This window comes from Vombatus ursinus, unplaced genomic scaffold (assembly GCF_900497805.2).
Source record: "Vombatus ursinus unplaced genomic scaffold, bare-nosed wombat genome assembly UNPS02014818.1, whole genome shotgun sequence".
NCBI classification, from domain to species: domain Eukaryota; kingdom Metazoa; phylum Chordata; class Mammalia; order Diprotodontia; family Vombatidae; genus Vombatus; species Vombatus ursinus.
In genome coordinates, this window is record NW_020954596.1 from 49,104,826 (window position 1) to 49,124,405 (window position 19,580).

At 35.0% G+C, this 19,580-nt stretch overlaps 1 protein-coding gene across 4 annotated transcripts in view; it reads left to right on the forward strand.

Annotated features, from left to right (window-relative positions):
• The window catches only part of N4BP2 (NEDD4 binding protein 2), a 65,759-nt gene that overhangs the window by 23,331 nt on the left and 22,848 nt on the right, over nt 1-19,580 (forward strand). For all 4 annotated transcript variants that reach the window (XM_027836322.1, XM_027836325.1, XM_027836323.1 and 1 more), the window contains 5 exons: nt 6,628-6,752; nt 7,838-7,926; nt 9,514-9,590; nt 11,329-11,484; nt 16,502-18,867. In XM_027836322.1, coding sequence (XP_027692123.1) covers nt 6,628-6,752; nt 7,838-7,926; nt 9,514-9,590; nt 11,329-11,484; nt 16,502-18,867 — 2,813 coding nt within the window. The remainder of the gene's footprint in view (nt 1-6,627; nt 6,753-7,837; nt 7,927-9,513; nt 9,591-11,328; nt 11,485-16,501; nt 18,868-19,580) is intronic.

Consider the following 19,580-nt stretch of genomic DNA (forward strand, 5'->3'; position numbering starts at 1 on the left):
TAAGTTCCACCTCTCCTAGTTACTGACTGAGTGACCCTGAGAAATTCATTTAATTACTCTTTACATCAGGGGTAAGCAGACTTTTTCTGTAAAAGGTCAGATAGTAAGTATTTTAGTCTTTGTGGGCCAGGAGGCAAAATTGAGAATGTTATGTAAATACAAATTTCTATAAATTTTATTGATGAAATTATAGCAAAATGTAACAACAGTTATATATATGTATTTTTTTGTGCAATACAGATCTAGACTAATGAGAAGAATGGAATTCTTTTTTGAGGGATATTTTACTTTAATTGAGGTTCAAAGATTTTAGGTGTTTTCTTCTTTGAAAATATTTTTTCATGTAGATAGGTACTGCCAAATACTCAGATAATCCATGAGCATATGGTTTTAATTGAATCGAAAGACTAGTCTTTTTTTTTTTTTTTGGTAAATAGTATTTTATTTTTTCCAATTACATGTAAAGATAGTTTTCAACATTCATTTTTTATAAGATTTTAAGTTTCAGATTTTTTCTTGCTCCTTCTCTCTCATTTTCCCTGCCCAAGACAGCAAGCAATCTGATATAGGTTATACATGTGCAAATATATAAATACATTTCAACATTAGTCCTGCTGTGAAAGAAAGAACAGAATAAAAGGAAAAAGTCACAAAAAAACAAACGAACAAAAAAGTGAAAATAGTATGCTTGGATCAGCATTCAGACTTCATAGTTCTTTCTCTGGATGTCGATAGCATTTTCTATCATGAGTCTTTTGGAATTGTCTTAGATCGTTGTATTTCTGAGAAGAGCCTCAGCTAAGGCAGTCATAGTTGATTATTATAGAATGTTGCTGTTAATGTCTACAGTGTTCTCTTGGTTCTGCTCACTTCACTCAGCATCAATTCCTGTAAGTCTTTCCAGGTTTTCCTGAAATCTGCCTGCTCATCATTTTTTTATAGCACAATAGTATCCCATTATATTCATGTATCATATTCAGCCATTCCCCAATTGATAGGCATTCCCTCAATTTCCATTTCTTTGCCACCACAAAAAGAGCTGCTATACAAATTTTTGTACATATGGGTCGTTTTCCCTTTTTTGTGATCTTTTTGGGATTCTGACCTAGAAGTGGTATTGCTGGGTCAAACGGTGTGCACAGTTTTATAGTCCTTTGGGCATAGTTCCAGATTGCTCTCCAGAATGGTTGGATCAGTTCACAACTCCACCAGCAATGCATTAGTGTCCCAATTTTCTCACATGAAAGACTAATAGACTTAAATTTATTTTCTTTGTACACATTTTTTTTTCATTTGTTGGAATTGAACCAGCCTTGCTTAGCTAACAAAGAAGCCATGTGGAAACTTAATTTGGTTACAGCTTAATTTTGAGGGGGGGGTCAAGAAATTATACTGTGATATTCTTTTTTAAATTTTCTAATTTTTCTGACCATTGCTTTCCTGTGAGTTGTGAATATTATGATAAGTGCTTAGTCTGGTAATGTTGATGTATATTGTATTCTTTTTTGCTGTCTATTTTGATAACAAAATAATTCACACTTCACTGTGCATTGAAAGTGTGTCATTCAGAGACCACTTTTATTTGTTTCATCATGACAGGTAAAGTCATCATGACAGCTAGTAATTAAGAAGTGGCAAGGCATTCAGTGCTATTGAGTTATAACTAACTACATCACTATGATTTGTAGTGCACTGAGCAGGAATGTGAAACAGTTGAGAGTGCCACAGAAGGAACTCATCCCACTTCAAGATGAGTTGTCTGAGATAATGATTGTAGAGATTGGAGAGCAAAGAACTTAGAATACAGTCATACTGTCTTTAGGAGGCAAGGAGAAGAGCAGTCATTAAAGGTAACAAAGAAGAGAAAGAGAGAGGAAGAAGACCTAAGATAGAAGAGTATAGCACCAAAGTTAGAGAGATTTTAAGGGGAAAGAGTCATCATCAATGGTCCCGAATGTGGCACAGACAAGAAAGGAGAGAAATGAGGTCTTAGATTTGGCTCAAAAATGCTTTTTGGTTACCATGAATAATAGATTGGAAGCCCATCACTGAAAGAGAGAATGGATGATCACTACATAGAAACATAAGGAGTGGTAAAAATCTTCTTACAGAAGTTTGGTAGGTCAAGGAAGTAGAAAAATAATGCGGTAGTTGGCATGATTTTATAAAGATAAAGGAGACTTGTACATTTTTGAAGGAAAAAGTCAACATAAGGGATCTTGAGGGAAGATAGGAGAGAAAGAAGGGAATAAATGGGAGAAGAAAGGCAATAGAACAAAGCAAGGGAGATTAGAGAAGAGTGAAAGTTGTTCCCCTGAGACTGACTTTAAGGAAAATAAAGATTATATACACACATATACAAAATTAAGTCAAACTATAATGACATACTGATAGTGGCTTTAATATTTGTTTTTCTAGATTTTTTAAGGTTATTTATGAATTTATTTATTAAAAACATTTATGGTATAGGTAGATACTATGGATATGTGTAATATACAGGGTAGCTAGGTGGTACAGTAGATAGAGCACAGAATCTGGAATCTTCCTGACTTCCTGATTTCAAATCTGACCTCAGACACTTACTAGCTGTGTGACCCTGGGCAAGTCATTTAACCCTGTTTGCCTCAGTTTTCTCATCTGTAAAATGAGCTGGGAAGGAAATGTCAAACCACTCCATTGTCTTTGCCAAGAAAACCCCAAATCAGGTCATGAAGAATCAGACTTAACAGCAACAAAAACATGTACTGTGTTGATATACCACAAAACACATATGTGTCTTGTGATTAGGATCTTAGAACCAATGGATGATAATAAAGACAGCACCAGAGGACAATTAGAAAGGATAGTTAAAAATGATGAAGATAAAAAAGATCAGTGATGAATAAAATATATTTGAATTGAACAGAAAGTTAAAACTGTTCAGTCAATGTATATGTATATAGTAACTTTGCATAGTTATTTTTCATTCTATATCTATGCAATTTTTTATTTTAAAAGAAATTTCATTTTAGAATTTGTGGCTCTTATTTTGGAGTTAGGTTGTAGTAAGATCAGTATGGTACATGCAAATTTCCTTAGCTATGTAGCAAAAGTGTAAGAGCTAAATTTGTGGTAAAGCTTTCTAGTAAGTAAAATCTGTTTTCCCTTTAACTTTCATTTTAAAATTAAAAATGTGTCTTGTGGAGAAAAAAGATGTCCCCTAAATAAGGGTAAAAATCACTATCGTTGAAACCTTCTTAGAAGGGTCTTAGGATTCTCTGTGGATTTAACTCTTAAAAAAACAAATTTGACATGTCTTTGAGACTACCTCTCTGATTTTACACTATTCAGTAAGCAGAGAGCTAATTGTTAAGAAAGATTAGCCCTTTCGTTATATTTAGAAGCAGCTCCTTGAACAAAAAGGAAATTTAGAATTTAAGCCCCTTTCATTAGAGTAAATTTCCTTTGAGCATCAAAATAATTCCTCTCTCCTACTTTCACTGCAACCTGACCTTTCTTTCCTATTATCCTTTTCTCAGTACTTCTAGATTTTTCTATCATATATAGTGGTACTTCTATAATATATAATGGTACTTCATTATCTCTGCCTTGATATCCTCTCCTCTCTTGGCTTCTTCTTGTTCTTCTCATTCTTTGACCTGTAGGACAGTCACTTTTCAGCTTCTTGTCCTGGTTCATTTTTATTTGCCACCCTAAGTTTAAATGTCCCAACCACTTTTTCCTCTTTATAGTCCTTTGGTGATTTCATGGCTTCAAGTACCACCTATAAGCAGATGCTTCTATATATTTAAGTCCAGTCTCTGCCCTAAGCTTCTGGCCTAACATTTCCAACTGTCTTCCTAGAGACCGGTAACTAGAACTCAACACGTTCAGAATAATTTCCCCATTCCACTCCTTTCTTCCAATAAAACTTGTCCTTTTTCCAAACTTTCCTGTTTCTTTGTTTAAAAAGAAAAACAACCATTATTTATTTCTTTAACATTGAAAAAATTGTTTGAGTTTCAAATTCACTCTGTCCCTCCAGGCCCTCCCCCACCCACTGAAAAGGCAAGCAGTATATCAATTATATATGTGAAATCATGCAAAACATTTTCATATTAGCCATATTGTGAAAAAAAAAGCAAGAAAAATAAAGTGAGAAAATTATACTTCTATTTGCACTCATTTCATTAGTTCTCTCACTGGAGGTGGAAAACAATTTTTCATCATAAATACCTTGGAATTATCTTGGATCATTGTATTGATCAGAGCAGTTAAATCTTTCACAGTTGATTATCTTAACAATATTGCTGTTAACTGTGTACAATCATCTCCTGGTTCTGGTCACTTCACTATGCGTCAGTTCATGTAAGTTTTACCAGGTTTTTCTGAAACCATCTTGCTTATCTTTTCTTATAATACAATAGTATTCCATCATAATCATATACCACAACTTGTTCAGCTATTCCCCACTGACAAGAATCCCCTTAGTTTCCAGTTCTTTGCCACCACAAAAAAAGCTGTTATAAATATTTTTGTACCTACAGGTTCTTTTTCTTTTTCCTTGATCTTCCCTGTTTCTTTTGATCCAGTCATTCAGGCTTGATTCTTCCTTCTCTCACTTTGCACATCTGTTGTAAATTCTAAAGACCTTTCAATTCTTCCTCCAAAACAATATGGTAGAGAGGAAAGAGCACTGACTTTGAAGTCAGAGGACTTGAGTTTAAATCCTGTTTCTGATGCTGACTGCTTGTGTGACCTTGGGTAAGTCATTTAACACTCCTTGGGCCTTAGTTTCTATGACTGTTAAATGAGGGATTTGGACTGTATAGCTTTTGAAGTTTTCTGCCAGCTTTAGGTTTGAAATCCCCATGTTCCTCCATGAAATCTTTGGAGATTCTCCTGCAAAGATCCTCTATTTCCTCAGATGTTAAATAGCAGTTTTTTTTGTGGTGGCTTCATGTTTTACATCAGCATGTTCTATTGTCTACTTTTTTGTGTATATGTTTTATTCTCTATTTAGATTGTGAGGTCTTTGATGTCATGTTCTTATTTAAACATTTAAAAAAATATCATTTCATTGCCTAGCATAGTATCTCATTAGGCACTTTGCTCTCTGTTTAATTGAATTTTTGCTGCCATGTTAATATTATGGTTTGTCTTAATTGGTTAGAGCTTAATCTATTTTTTCCTCTAATTTCAGGGATTACAGTTTTTTTTTTAAATTATTTAACAAATATGGAGCATGCTCATTTGATACTTTAAAATAGTGTTAATATCACACAATAAATTTAATGTGTCACATAGGACAGTTTGATATACTTTTGTGTAATAGAAGGGTTTTTTTGGGAAGTTATTCTTTAATACTGTGATGTCAAAAAATAGTCTCAGATTTCTGATTTCTAAATTGAGAGTATTTGGTTTTCTGTGTTACCCTTTTGAATTTCTTTATACTCCTTTTAGGGTTTAGTAGCTTTTTATGAGTTATGGCTCATGCCATTTGGTAGCCAACCTTGTGCTGTTGAGCCTTTCCACATTTAGCCAACATTGGGTCTATGCTAAGAAATCTTTCAAATTTGATAAGACTATCAGAAGGGATAGAAGCAGAGCCTGGAGAGGATTGAAGGATGAGCAGCCTGGGCCCCTCCCCAAAGTGAAGACTCCATGCGGAACTTACCGGTGGGAGAAGTGGGAAGGGGAAGGGGATGCCACAGGTACTGAGGGAAATTTCAGGTAAGAGGATGGTTGAATGAAGCATGGTGATGAAGTTGACAATCAGAAGGGCATATATGTGTAAAGTAAAATCTTCTTGTCAAGGAACAAAGACAACAGCTATATTAAATTAGTTCTTGCATGTATCACTGTGCGCTTTTCTGAAAAGTTTGAATATTGTAACCAAAACAGAATACTGAGCTCTTGCATAATAAATTTTTGCTACCTCAGATGTTTGCCCTATGTATTTGTCATTGTGTTTAGTTTGCTCAGTAGACTTACCAGGTGCCTTATTTAACCTGCATTGGTTCTTAATATACAAAGTATTAAAAAAAAAAAATCTTAGTTTTAATCTACTAAAGATTAAAACGACGCTAAGTAAGACCTTTGGAGAACTCTGTAATTTTTTAAAAAATTACTGTTAATATATTAACATCTTTATATCATCACAAAATTTGTTATTAATACTTTTGAACAATTATGGGTCCCTCTTCACTTTTGAGCATCTTAATTAATCCCATGCTACCTTGATTTCTGTTTAATACAAGACTTCCTTAAATTCTCTTGTCTTTTATTTCAGTTGGTTCCACAGATTGGATATATGTCATCGGTGCAGGAGTGGAAATATGTATGGCTGATAATGTTCTTATATGCTTGATAGACTACTAAGGCTTCCTTGCTAATTCTAAAAAATTTAAATCTGCAGATCTTTACTCTGAAAGTTTTAAAGTAGATTTCTGAGGAATAAGTTATACAAAGAAGAATAGATTAGTTTTCCTGGGTTCATATCCCTCCCTTTACTCTTTAGAGAACAATTGTAACATCCTCATCAAATAACATTTGCATTTTATATCTTCATTTCAGCCTTAAGATCTAAAAATTGGGAAATTAATTTGGAAAAGTAATTCCATTGATTAAATTTAATTTTTATTACAGGAAATTACTAGAGGAGAATCCTAATGGAATTATACTTAGTTCAGATGATTTTTTTTACAAAAATGGACAGTATCAATTTGATGGAAATTTATTGGGTGAAGCGCATGAGTGGAACCAGAAACGAGGTAAGAATTAGACATTAGATGGCTTGGTCATATTAAAGTTAATTTAAAGGAAAATGCTATTGTCATTTATACATTGAAGTATCTGGCACTGGTAAAGGAAACCTATACATATACTTATGCTGCATAAGACAAGAGGTGTGTAGGCAAATGTAGTTTTATAAAGTTGGTTTGTTCCTGGAGCTTCCTGCATATATGTTTCTGGTATAATCAAGGTGGGCCACAGTTAGTGTCCCCCAGTGAGTAGGTCAGAGTCTTTAGTGGAATATCAGCCAACCTAATCTTTATGTGGGGATCTTTAACACTGGCCAAACCTAAGGTAACTTTTGTTGGAATAGGTTTATTTCTTGAGCACAAATTTCCTAGCCATACTAGGGTCATTGAAGAATTAATTAATATATTTTTCTATTCTATGTGGAGGAATTATTATTTCTTTGGAGATGTTGCAAAATAAGTTTAGAAACCTGTTTTGTCCTTGAGGTAAAAGTCCCCTGTAGAGGGAGTGCTTTCCTTTGTATTCTATACTGTCTCTTGAAAGTTTAAAAAAAAAAATAGAAAAACTAGAGTATGAAAAAACCTATGTAAAAAATAAATAAATAAATGTAAGGAAAACTTTTAAACCTCCAAATTATTTAATGTTGACTTAAATTGTATCTGGATTTTTAAAAAAAAACTAAAGTCCTGTGATGTTCCACACCTAAATTGATATGTATAAAAAAGTTGTATGTACAACATTTGTGGTATATATAGATCTCGAAATGCTTATTTGGTTTGAAATCAAAAACTCTTAAAGCATTTATTATTCTTTTGAAGGATATTTTGATATTTTATGCAATTTTTACATTAAAGATTATAAATTAGATTATGTAACATTTTAAGTGTTTTTATAGTTTTATTTTCATCAGTATGTAGTGTGCATTTATTTTCATTTAAAAACTTTTGTGCTCTCACAAATTTACTGTTTATTGAGTGGATCAGTATGTTTCCAGATTTTCCAGTATTTTAATTTTACTTAAAAAATTCAAGTTAATACTGAATGTCCACTTACTAAAAAGTCATTCTCTTTCATAACAATATATATCTTTCAGCTAAAGAAGCATTAGAGAAGAAGGTTTCTCCTGTAATAATAGATAATACAAACCTACAGGCATGGGAGATGAAGCCGTATATAATTTTGGTTAGTATCATAATTTACTAAAGGCCTATGATAGCAGGACTCAGATCAGTGGTTGCTGCTGTTGGATCTTCTCCCTCATCCCTTTATGTTAGAGTCCTTAACCTAGACTCATATGACGAATGGAAAGAACCCTGGGCTTGGTATCAGAAGACCTGTGTTACAGTTAATCTGTGACTTTGGGCAAGTCATTCAACGTTTCTGAGCTTCAGTTTTTTTTCTTGTGGAAAGGGGACAAATAAAACTTTTGCTTCCCTGCTCATGGGGCGCTTGTGAGACTCAAATGAGAGTGTGTACTGCTTTGTAATCATAAAATAGTGGAAGGTATTTTTTGCTTAATTCCTTTCCCATTCTTCTCAAAATTCCCTTTTGTGTGCCCTAGTTTTGCTAATTTGAATACATTTTTCAACTTTCTGAGGTCTGAGAAAAGAATTTTGCTTAAAGAAGGGTCCTTTGAATACAGTTGGGGCTTTAGCCTTCGCTCTGGGAAGGAACATCATCTCTTCCTTTTCCTTCCTTTGATACCCTGTAGGTCTTCGCTGGCTTCAGGGTGTTCTCTTACTTGTAGAGATAAGATCAAGAGCCTTGCTAAACAATTTCCTCCCTGTTGGCTCAGCTGGCTGCGTCATTATCCAAGGAGATAGTTCTTTTAGTTTCTTGTTAATCTGAACTTTCTGCAGGTTCATACATTGCCCCTCTTTTTACTATATTTCTTTTACAGGTTTTTGCAGTGTTCCATTCCCATCCTCTCTATAGTTATCCTTTCTACATTGTGACTTTGCTCATTGCAGTTTCACTATATCGTGGGTCAGCATAAGCAATTAAATGGGAATTTTTTGGGAGTTTTTGGCGAAGGCCAGCAGATGACACAGAAAAAGTTTGGAACCTCAGAAATACATGAAATATATGTATAGTATTGTATAATGTCAATATATTTTATCTTTTAATAGCGTAATAATTCAGACTTCTTCTCTGATACAAAGGAAGGCCAAAAAATTTTACAGAGATTTTCCAGGTGTGCTGTACCCCTAACCCCCATGATGTGGAAGGGATACCTGTACTAACATTATATTGGTTCCCTGGCCTATCCCAGCTCAGCTTAAATGCTCGCCATAGTGTCCATTTGAGACACTTGGTTCTTGGAATGACCATTGCAGAGGCATTGTTTATTTCTATCCCATATTTGATCTCAAGGGTTTTCAATGCATGAGGATTTGAAATTAAATAAAAAAAGAGCCCACTGACTAGTAGGGAGTGGAGATGAATAGAGTACAGTTTTCTATGCTTTGGGCGGTTGGAAAAAGCCTTCTTGCCATGTACAGAAAAGTTTTTCTTGTAAAATTGTGTTGTGGTTTTTTTTTTTGTTTGTTTGTTTGTTTTAACTTTTTTCTGGACTCAGTCCAGGCCATTTTGAGAGTTTATTATCCAAGAATATCTTCTTATTTCTGAAGCATGGTTTTTTAAGTAACTGTTTAGTTTTCTATCTATATCATATCATAGAACTTTAGATTTATAAGTTGCTTTAAAGGTCATAACATTAACACTGAATTGTAATCTTGTGGAAATAAACATATATTTGCTTTTATTTAGTCACAAAAATACAAATATAAAATTCACTTCCGGGAACCGGACACATGGTGGAAATTTAAACCAAAGGAACTTGCAAGGTAAAAACTCTCCTTTTGTTTCTCTCATGGTACTCACAGTATGTCCCTTTTGATTTCTCCCTTAGAAATGAGTGAATCCAGTGTGATTACACTCCTTTTGCTATTCTTAAAAAATGTTAAACTATGTTTTAAATTGTGTTCATTATGCTTCTAGCTTTGTATGATGAGTTTGATATATTGTTGTCTTTTAATTTAGTTGGCAGAATAAAGAATAGCCTGTGTCACATACAAGTAGTGTTTTGTTATCCAAGAAAACAGAAATTTATTATCTATAGCCTTGAGCTATTTATCTTGAGAGTAGTTTTTACCCTGGGTGCCCTATTGGGTAAGGGGACACATGAATTTCTCCTGGGAAAGTAATTTGGGTAGTAGAAATAACGTTTGCCTGGTAACAGTATGTCTTTCCATTTTTATCCACTCTGTGACTTCCATCTTGCCACTTTGTTATCTTCTGTCCTTTCACCTCAGCTACCTTTGACATTCTTTTTAACTAGAATTTACCTGAATAAGGAAGGTATAGACAGGTTCTGAATTGCTCGAGGTTCATATCTCAGTAGTGCCACTTGGCATGCTTTTAGTATTTTTTTCCATCTGTAGACTTTAAAAATTAAATCTGTTTTGGATTATTTATGCCATTGATCCCTAATGTGCATGGATAATTGAGAACTGATTATTCGCTTCAGATTGAATTAAAGTATGCCATGATTTGTGTAGGTATTTCTTATTTAGGAGGATAGATATTTCGCCAAATTTTTCTATAAGGCAGATTTCATTTGAAGGAATCTCCCATTAGAGAAATAAGATGCGTTCCATGGAAGCCTCTGCCTCCTACATGAGTGTCTCATGTCTCTATTTCGGACAAGATACTTGGGCGTTATTCTCCTTGTCTGTTCCCTGAAGCCCTTTTGAGCTCTACAGCTATGATCCTGTGAGCCTACGGGATACATTTTCGCTCATTGTGTGCAAGTGACAACGAGAAGTGGCAATGAAGTATAAAAACTCCTAGTCCTTCCTCAGCTGGGAAGGCTTTGAGCATATGGTCCATGATGTGTTTGTTGAGGACCAACTCAGCTAAGCTTATCCTGCCAGAGGGTTGGTTACCTAGTGGTGAAATTTTTTGTTCACAGCAATTAAAGTGTGTGTGTGTGGGGGGGGGGGTGTTGATTTGCTTCAGTGGCAGAAGTATTCACATAGATGAAATCATGGATCTTTGAAGGTATAGATAGTGCAGGAATAGATAATGAAGGAGAAATCACTGTCTGATAATAATGAGTCTGAAAGTATCTTAATATACTTGAGATGGACCATATTATTGTGTGTACCTATTATTACAAATGGCAACCCACGTAGCCTTCTCATCTTGAACATATTAACAGTATTCGAAACATTGACAATATCTCCATCATTTGAAGTTTAATTGTAATACACATGCTAACTGAAACCATATACGCAAGTTGGTGTCAGTAAAGTACCTTTACAAGAATATTTTTAAAATAGATTTTTACCTATGATTCATCTGTGCCTAAAAGACTTAGAGCAAAATGTAAATGTAAAATTTCTGAAAGTATTTGGAGGTGATGCTGGCCAGGAAAGGTGGCCTTTGCATTCTTTTTCTGAGTTGATAGGTGTTTATGTATTTAGAGAATTCACGTTGAATTGAATAAGTAAGAAAGAATATAAGAACTTCTGTTCTTTTACATTCCTGCTTCTCCTTTCCTTCCTACTCTGATATTTTTAGGCGCAACATTCATGGGGTAACCAAAGAGAAAATAGCAAGAATGATGGAACACTATGAACGTTATGTTTCTGTGACACATGTCCTGGATTCTTCAGTTCCAGATAGACCAGAACATACTGAGTTAAGTGAACCTTCTCATCAAGAAGAAAATATTAGGTGGGTTGAAATACCTTGTGTACTTGGAAGCTAAATTAAGTAAATTTGTTTTTAAATAAAAAGATTGTTTTAAATTTACCTTCTGTATTCCCTCCTCCCTCCCCACAAAATCTTGCAATTTTCTTTGGGAGATTATAGAGTTTTTCCTTTGGGGATCTTTCAGAATACAGTAGATATTCATTGTCTTTGGCTTAGATGAAATGCTTAACTGAATAAAGGGTTGAAATCTTTTTTTTTTTAATCATTGTTTCTAGAATGGGGACTTGCCATGATGGACAGGGCAGAGTTAACAGCATCAATATATTCCTTATTCATTTTTTTATTCATTCAGTTCCTGTGTTTGTCCTAGGGTTTATACAAAATAGCTTAGTCATTGATCTTTAGAAGTTTCTAATGTAGAAAAGTCAGCACTAACAGAAACTTATATAAAGGACAAATGGTCGATTGGATAGATCAGTGAATTAGATAAAGAAATAAACAAATAGAAGTATCTGTGAAAATAGTGGTAGTGATAGCTGTGTGTTTATAAAGGGTAGGAGTTGGAAATTTCAACCAGGTTCTCACAACGTGAATATTTTAGTGTACAAAGAAAAAAAATAATAAGGGGATATTGTTTATGAAACTATTTACTTCCATTATGCCCGGTTTAGCTCTGTCCTCTCTCCCTTCCCTTCCAATGTACTGCCTTTTTTTGTGTAGGGGTGAGGAGGTGGGGAACATAATTCAGATATAACATGGTAGTTCCTTCAGTGTCCTGTCCTCTTCTGGACTTCTTTTTGCTATCTTCTGATTATTTTAATGATTTATCGATGCTTTTCAAAACATTGGTACTCCTCTTCCACTCCTGCCCTCCCCCCACCTTGTATTATCACACCTATTTTTCATCATAGGATGCCTTTATCTTATTCTGTACTTCAGATTCCCAGACTCTGTATCTTCACAAATCATCTCCAGAAGACCTTTTTTTCTTCCTTCCTTCCTTCTCTTCTTATGTCTTTGATCCTGTGTTCTTCCAGAAACTAATCTCCTGAATCCTTCCCCTGCCTTCACAGCAATCTTCAATCTCTCTCTACTGCCTGGCTGTTTTCTGTTGCCTAGGATGCATTCCCTCCTCGTCTCTGCCTCTCAAAATCCATAGCTTCCTTCAGAGCTCAGCTTGAAGGCCTCCTTAATGAGGTCTTCCTGATCCTGCCAGTTACTTTTCGTGTATATTGTAATGTCTGTACATCCCTGATTGAATGAAAGCTTCTTGGGGGCAGGGACTATTTAATATTTTTCTTCATGTCTCCATTGCCTAGCATAAGCCCTGCTACATAGCAGGTGCTTAATAAATGTTTGTTAATGGATTACCCACAAGCATAGGCTTTCCCCGTCCTTATAAAATCTCTGCTTGATCCTATTATCCATTCAAGGTATCTTCAAATATCTTTTGAAGTGCTACTTTTCAGTGCTGAACACCTGGAGAGAATCAACTTCTCTGTTGTCACTTCCTTACAGCCCATCATTCTGTTTAAACTTGTTCTGTCCAGTTTTACCAACAACATCTGGTTGTTAGGCCTGGTTTTCTCTCAGGACTTAACTTAAGCTGTTGAAGGTTTATGTTCTTCCTGGAGAGTCTCTTAGCATACTGCTTTCTCCTTTTCTACCTCTCCCTAGGTGGATCATGCTTTGGCTCATTGATCAGTTATGCCCTAACTATGTATGACCCTTTATGTTATCTTTAGCCTGCTTTTCTCTCTGTAGTCTCTCTTTTAGTGATCTCATTTGTTCCAATGGCTTCAATGATCATCTCTATACAGATGACTCTCTTTATGAGCTGTAGGCCCCTATCACCAATTGTCTGCTGGACACCTGCAACAGACATCTCATTAATACCTCAAACTCAACATGGTCAAAATGTAACTTATGTCCTTGCCACCAGTTGTTTCATTCTTTATATTTGTACCCTTAGCATCTTGGCACGTACATAGTAGGCACTTAATAAATTCTTGTTGATTGAAAGGGCAGGTATAAATTCGGATCCAGTCATCTAATCGTGGAGTTTTTACCTGGCAGGTATCCAGCTGCACTGTTCCCTTTAGCTCTTTAATATAAGGAAGTTATTGAACTTGTCCAGCTCCAGTAATCTGGATGACGAAGATCAAGCAATGTGAGGGCTTAGTACAGAGCAAGTTAGAACAGAAGAGGGATGGCAGAAGACAGGACCCCAGGAAGTTCAGATAAAAACCTAGCCTCCAAGCAGATAAAATCTTCTTTGAGATTCATAAAAGAGAGAAAAATGAGTGATTATCAATCAGTGGTGGTATAGTTGATAGAACAGGAAGAACTGGATTTAAAGTCTGCTTCAAACACTTCCTAGCTGGGTGACTTTGGTCAAATCACTTAGCCTTTGGTGGAATTCATTACCTTGTTTGTAAAATGATGGGTTGGTTGATCTTATGATCCATTTGTCGTGTGCTTATTATACCAAATACTGTGCTAAGAATTGGGAATACAAAGAAAGGTAAAAAGAATCTTGACCCCGAGGAGCTTATATTCTAAAGGCTAAGATATACTTAGTTGATGAAAATTACTTTAGAGGAGAAAGCTCTAGCAGGTGGGTTGGAGGTAGCTGGGAGAGGGGCAGAAACCAAGATAGCTTTCCTGCAGGAGGCACTATTTGAGCTGTGTTTTAAAAGGAAGCCAAAGATTATGGAGAGGCAGCATTCCAGGCATGAGGGCAGCCGGTGTGGGCATGGAGATGGAAGTATGCTTATTTATTTATTTATTTATTATTTTTTAGGCAGTTGGGGTTAAGTGACTGGCCCAGGGTCACACAGCCAGTAAATGTCACGTGTTTTGGTCTGACGTCAGATTTGAACTCAGGTCCTCCTAACTTCAGGGCCGGTACTCTATCCACTGCACCACCTAGCTGCCCCACAGATGGAAGTTTGTGAGAAACAGCCAATATGCCAGCATAATTGAAAGGGGTCTAAAGTATAAGAAAATTCCACCGGCAGGAAGGGGGCAAGTTGATAACATTGTTTTATAAAAGACATAAAAGTGTGATATGTGTTAGGAATCTGTGTTTTCATCATTGTGGAAACTCCTGATGACATAAATTATAACCCATCTCTTTCTGTGAGTTGTATTTTTAACCACATAGAGTAGAAATGATCTTAGAAAAGTCAGTTTTCACCAAATACAATTAAAAAGTTTTTGCACAAGCAAAACTAATGCAGCTAGAATAAGAGAAACTGTTGACTGGAAAGAAGTTTCATTAAATATTTCTGAAACTTAAAATTTGTAAGAAATTAATACTACCCTCTAAAACCAAGAACCATTTGAATAGCTAGCATTTATAATAGTAGCTAGGGGTGTGTGTGTGTGTGTGTGTGTGTGTGTGTGTGTGTGTGTGTGTGTGTAAGGGGGGGAGCATGCGCGAGCTCTTTAAGGTTTACAGAATGCTTTACAAATATCTCCTTTGATCCTCACAGCTGCCATGGAGAGAGATGCTATTATTCTCCTTTTACCGATGAGCAAATTGAGGGAGATGGGTTAAATAACTTGCCTGGGGTTATACAGCCAATAAATACCTGAATGTGAATTTAAACTCAGGTCTTCTTGACTCCAGGTCCTTTGCTCTATTCATTGTGTCACCTGACTGTCTAATTTTCCAATAGTTAAGTGGTCAATGCATATGAATAAATAATTTTCATGAGTCTGGAGTTGGAAGTGTCCTTTGAGAGCCTCAAATCCAACCCCACTATTTTACAGATGATGAAACTGAAGCAACTAAAGGTTAAGTGATATGGATAGGGTTACACAGATAATGTTTGTGCCAGGATTAGAACATAGGTTTTTCTTACTTCAGTTCTAGCACTCTATCTACGATACTACCTAGCTGCATCAATATCCATTCAAGATATCTGTACCAATTTAACAGATCTATGGACTGTTTATCCAAATGAATATCATTGTCAGTATAGTTGTCATTCTTTATCCACTTGGTTATTCTTTTATGGATAATAAATCTGAACTCTTCATTGATAATGGATCTTGTTTAGGGAGTTCTCAGGCTTGATATAATTAACATAATGTCACCCAGAAATAGGAGCATCTGGAGAACTCGCATATATAGGGAATCTGTTTTCCATTTAAATTCTGTGCTGGTCATGTTTCATCATGGTTGCAAATAGTGTTAGCAAGCATTTATCTTCCAGTTTTATACCTTGTATTATAATTAGTGATCATCAGGAAGTTACATAGTATTCATCTTACCCATTGTTGCATCTTTTCAAATAGTATGATTTTAAATTTGCGTGGCAGACACCTTGTTTTAGGAGAGCCTTTAAATGTTTTACCAAATCAAGTAGTTTTTTTCAAGGCAAGCATGTATTACCTTGTGTTCTCTATACCTTTAAATCATGTGACAAAAATGTGGTATACTGTAAATATCATTTGAAAAAATTCTGCCTGATCCTCTCTAAATCCTTAAGTTTGCCCTTAATATATATGTGATTATTCTCATAAAATAACCAGTTCCTCAGCCAACATTTAAAGCCTTTCACAGTCTTAATCTTTTTCTATTGCTATTTCATATCACTCTCCTTTATATATGGTGTTGCAGATTAGTTAGGTTTCTTAATCAGATATTTAATTTCTCATTTCTGAGACTCATTCTGAGTCCATCATGTATGGAATACACTCCATTCTTACTTTGATTTGTTACAACTTTTATAAGGCATAGCTCAGGTGACACATCCTTCACAAAGCCTTCCTTGATTACTCTCAATCGTTAATACCTTCTCTCTTATTTAGTCATTTTTGTCTGTGTTTTATCTCTTGAGGAAGAATATAATTATTCACCTCTAGGACAGGGACTATTTCTTCCTTCTCTCCTTTCCACCTTCTTTATATTTGTTGGGCCTAGCATTATGCCTTGTATAAAGTAGCCCCTAATAAGTATTTATTTTATTTAATTGAATAAGAAATTTCTTTTAAGGGGTGTAAAATATTTATTTTTATTGTTTTTCAGCCTAAAAGACTCAGATGATTATACTTGTTTGAAAGAAAATGATCTTTCCTCATCTTTGAAGCATTCTGAGATAAGTGAAGAAAAACTCAAGTTGGTGACCAATATTTCTTCATTTCAAGAGAATATGAAGTGTTTTCCTATTGTAGATTTAGAAAAAGGAGAACAAGAAGTAAGTGCCATCGAACCTTATTTTCAGAAAACTGGCATTCAGGAATCTGGAGAGCATGAATTAGCAAATTCTGAAAATAAAGAAATATTAGATGAATATGATGCAGAGGAAGAAAATGTAGATATACCTACTAAAGGGCGAAGTATTAAAATAGATACACCCAGATCTGAAGAGAATATCATGATAAATACTTCTTTTAGTGAAGGAAACCAAGACATCAATAGACTTCCAAAGAAAATCGAAGTCCAGAGTGAAAACTATGTACATAGTGAAATATCTGCTGAACCAGAAATAAAAAATGAAAAACAGTTCATGACACAAAACAATTCAGTTTCAGAAAAATCCCCAAAGCATGAATTACTAAATTTTTTTGGTGACTGGCCAGTTGAGAAAACAATGGGTCAGAGGATCAAGAGGAATAAAAAAACTGAAAAAACTTCATCTGTACAATGTAACAGAGAGTACAATACTCTTGAATCATGCGTGGAAGTAGATAGTGACAGGCATGTAAACATAGCTTATGTCCAGCAACGAGAATCATTAGAAGAAAGTGGAGAGCATATCAAGAATGTACAATGTAATGAGGATCCAGAACCCTTAAGCAGTTGCAATGAGCATGATGCATATAAAGGTGAAGAAAAAAATGTATCGGAAATAGTTGATATGGGAGATTGGCCTATATCAAATTCCTTAGCTCAGAGAGAACACAGATCAAGAATGCCAAAAACAAATTTAAGTGAAACTCAGCTAGAGTCTGAAAATAATCAGAGTACGAATGAAACATCTTTTAAAATAGCAGATGTGTTTTATGGGGTCTTGGCAAATCATGAAGACCAGAGCAACTCAACTCATGAAAAACCTGAAATTTTATCCTGTGAACCTAGCAGTGAGAAAAATCACGAATGCCAATTGTCTCTTACTTTTACCTGCAGTGATCCGGTGGAACCAAAAGTTGCACTTGAATTTTCAGAAAGGAGGCCTGAAGAATTATCTTTTCTAGATGTAAACAAATGCTCACAAACTGAACCACAAGATTTTGCTCTTTTGTGGAAAATAGAAAAAAAGAAAATTACCATTTCTGATTCAGTCAGGGTATTAACAGGAAAATTAGACGGATTTAAGCCAAAAGATTTTAATGTTAATATCAAATCAGATATCCAAGAAATAATTCCATATAGGGTAATGTATGATAAAAGTACATATGTAGAAGAAAGTGAACTTAGTAATGCTGATGAGTCTGAAAATCTAAATACTCTTTGTAAGATTTTTGGCTCTTTTTCATCTGAAGCACTGAAAGACTTGTATGAGCGGTGCAACAAAGACATTATTTGGGCAACTAGCCTTTTGTTGGATTCCGAAACAAAGTTGTGTGAAGAGAATGAGGAGGAAAGTTTACCAGAATCAGACGATGATACACAAATCGAGCAATTTGATGTAAGTGCATATTTGAAGGAGATTATCAGCCATGGAGGGACTTCCAGTTCCAGTATACAAAAAAATGGCCATGGAACTGGCATGGATCACATTGATACACAGCTTACCTGTGATGAAGAAAGTAAAAACACTGGAAAAGCTGACATAAAAGATATAAATACTGAAAAATCAGAATTAGTAACAAGTATTTTATCTAGTATTGTCAGAGAAGTAAGACACACCAATGAATTGCCTTCTTGCATCAATCAGACAAAACTTTCTGGTTCAGATAACATCGAACAGTCAGTTTTAGATCTTTCAAAAAGTACTTTAAATGATATAAACCTTAAAAATATGAATGAAATAGATGGGGACTCTTTAGCCACAGAGTTTGGTTCATGTTCTTTACAGGTTTTGCCTGATATTTTGAAAGCTACATCTGATACTTTAAATGAAGAAACTACCATTATTGAATACTTTGAAGGAAAGAAAAATGAAAATCTTACAAGAGGTGATAAGAAATTTCAGGTGCCTACTGAGGGATATATTAATGAGGATAAGCCAGAAATGGAAAAAATTGTACGTGCCAAATCACCAGTCAAGTTGGCAGGAGGAATTAATGATGAAAGTAAAATACCTCACTGTGAAGTAGACAAAGCTGAGATTTTGAATTCCACACCAACGAAACCTAAACCTATGAATATAGACTGTCTGGAGTTGGCATTACCTCCTGAATTAGCCTTTCAGCTCAGTGAATTATTTGGGCCTGTTGGCATTGATTCAGGTAAGAAATAAATTTCAAGTGTGTGTGTGTCCTTAGAGATTGTTGGGAGTTATTTTTTTTTTTTCTTTAGCCATATTGTTAAACTGAAAATATTTTAAGACTATTTTTGTTTTAGAAATGGAAAGGTTACTTACTTAATTCTAGTGTGTCTTAACTTGGTATTATTTTTATAATTGCTTGTATATTTGTGGAGAATTTTTAAAAAACACAATTTGGTAGAACTTTGAAATAATTGGAGAGGCATTGTGGACTAGTGGATAAAGAGCTGACCTCAGAACCAGGAACACCTGGATTCATCTCCTGCTTCTGATATATACTGATTTTGTGACCCAAGATGAGTAATTTAACCTCTCAGTATCCTAGGCAATTCTCTAACATACTAAGTTTCAAAGATAATGCCAACCCTCATTGGCAGAAGGAATTCACTATATACAATGATAGTAATATATTTGTGTACTTCCTGTCAGTTACAGATAATAGGTAATTCTCTTTCTGATGTTTGTCATTTGACTTAATCTGGGACAGAACTTTTTTTGATGCTTGAGGTACTTATACTGTCAGGTTAGGTGGAATTAATTTTTAAGGGCTGTCTATGTCATGGGCCAACAGCAAAGGATGAAGTTGGAAACATTTACTACTAGGGAATAAATGGGAAAATAAGGGCAATTGTATAAATGTTAACAAAAAATGTAGTAACTCTTTTAGCACATAGG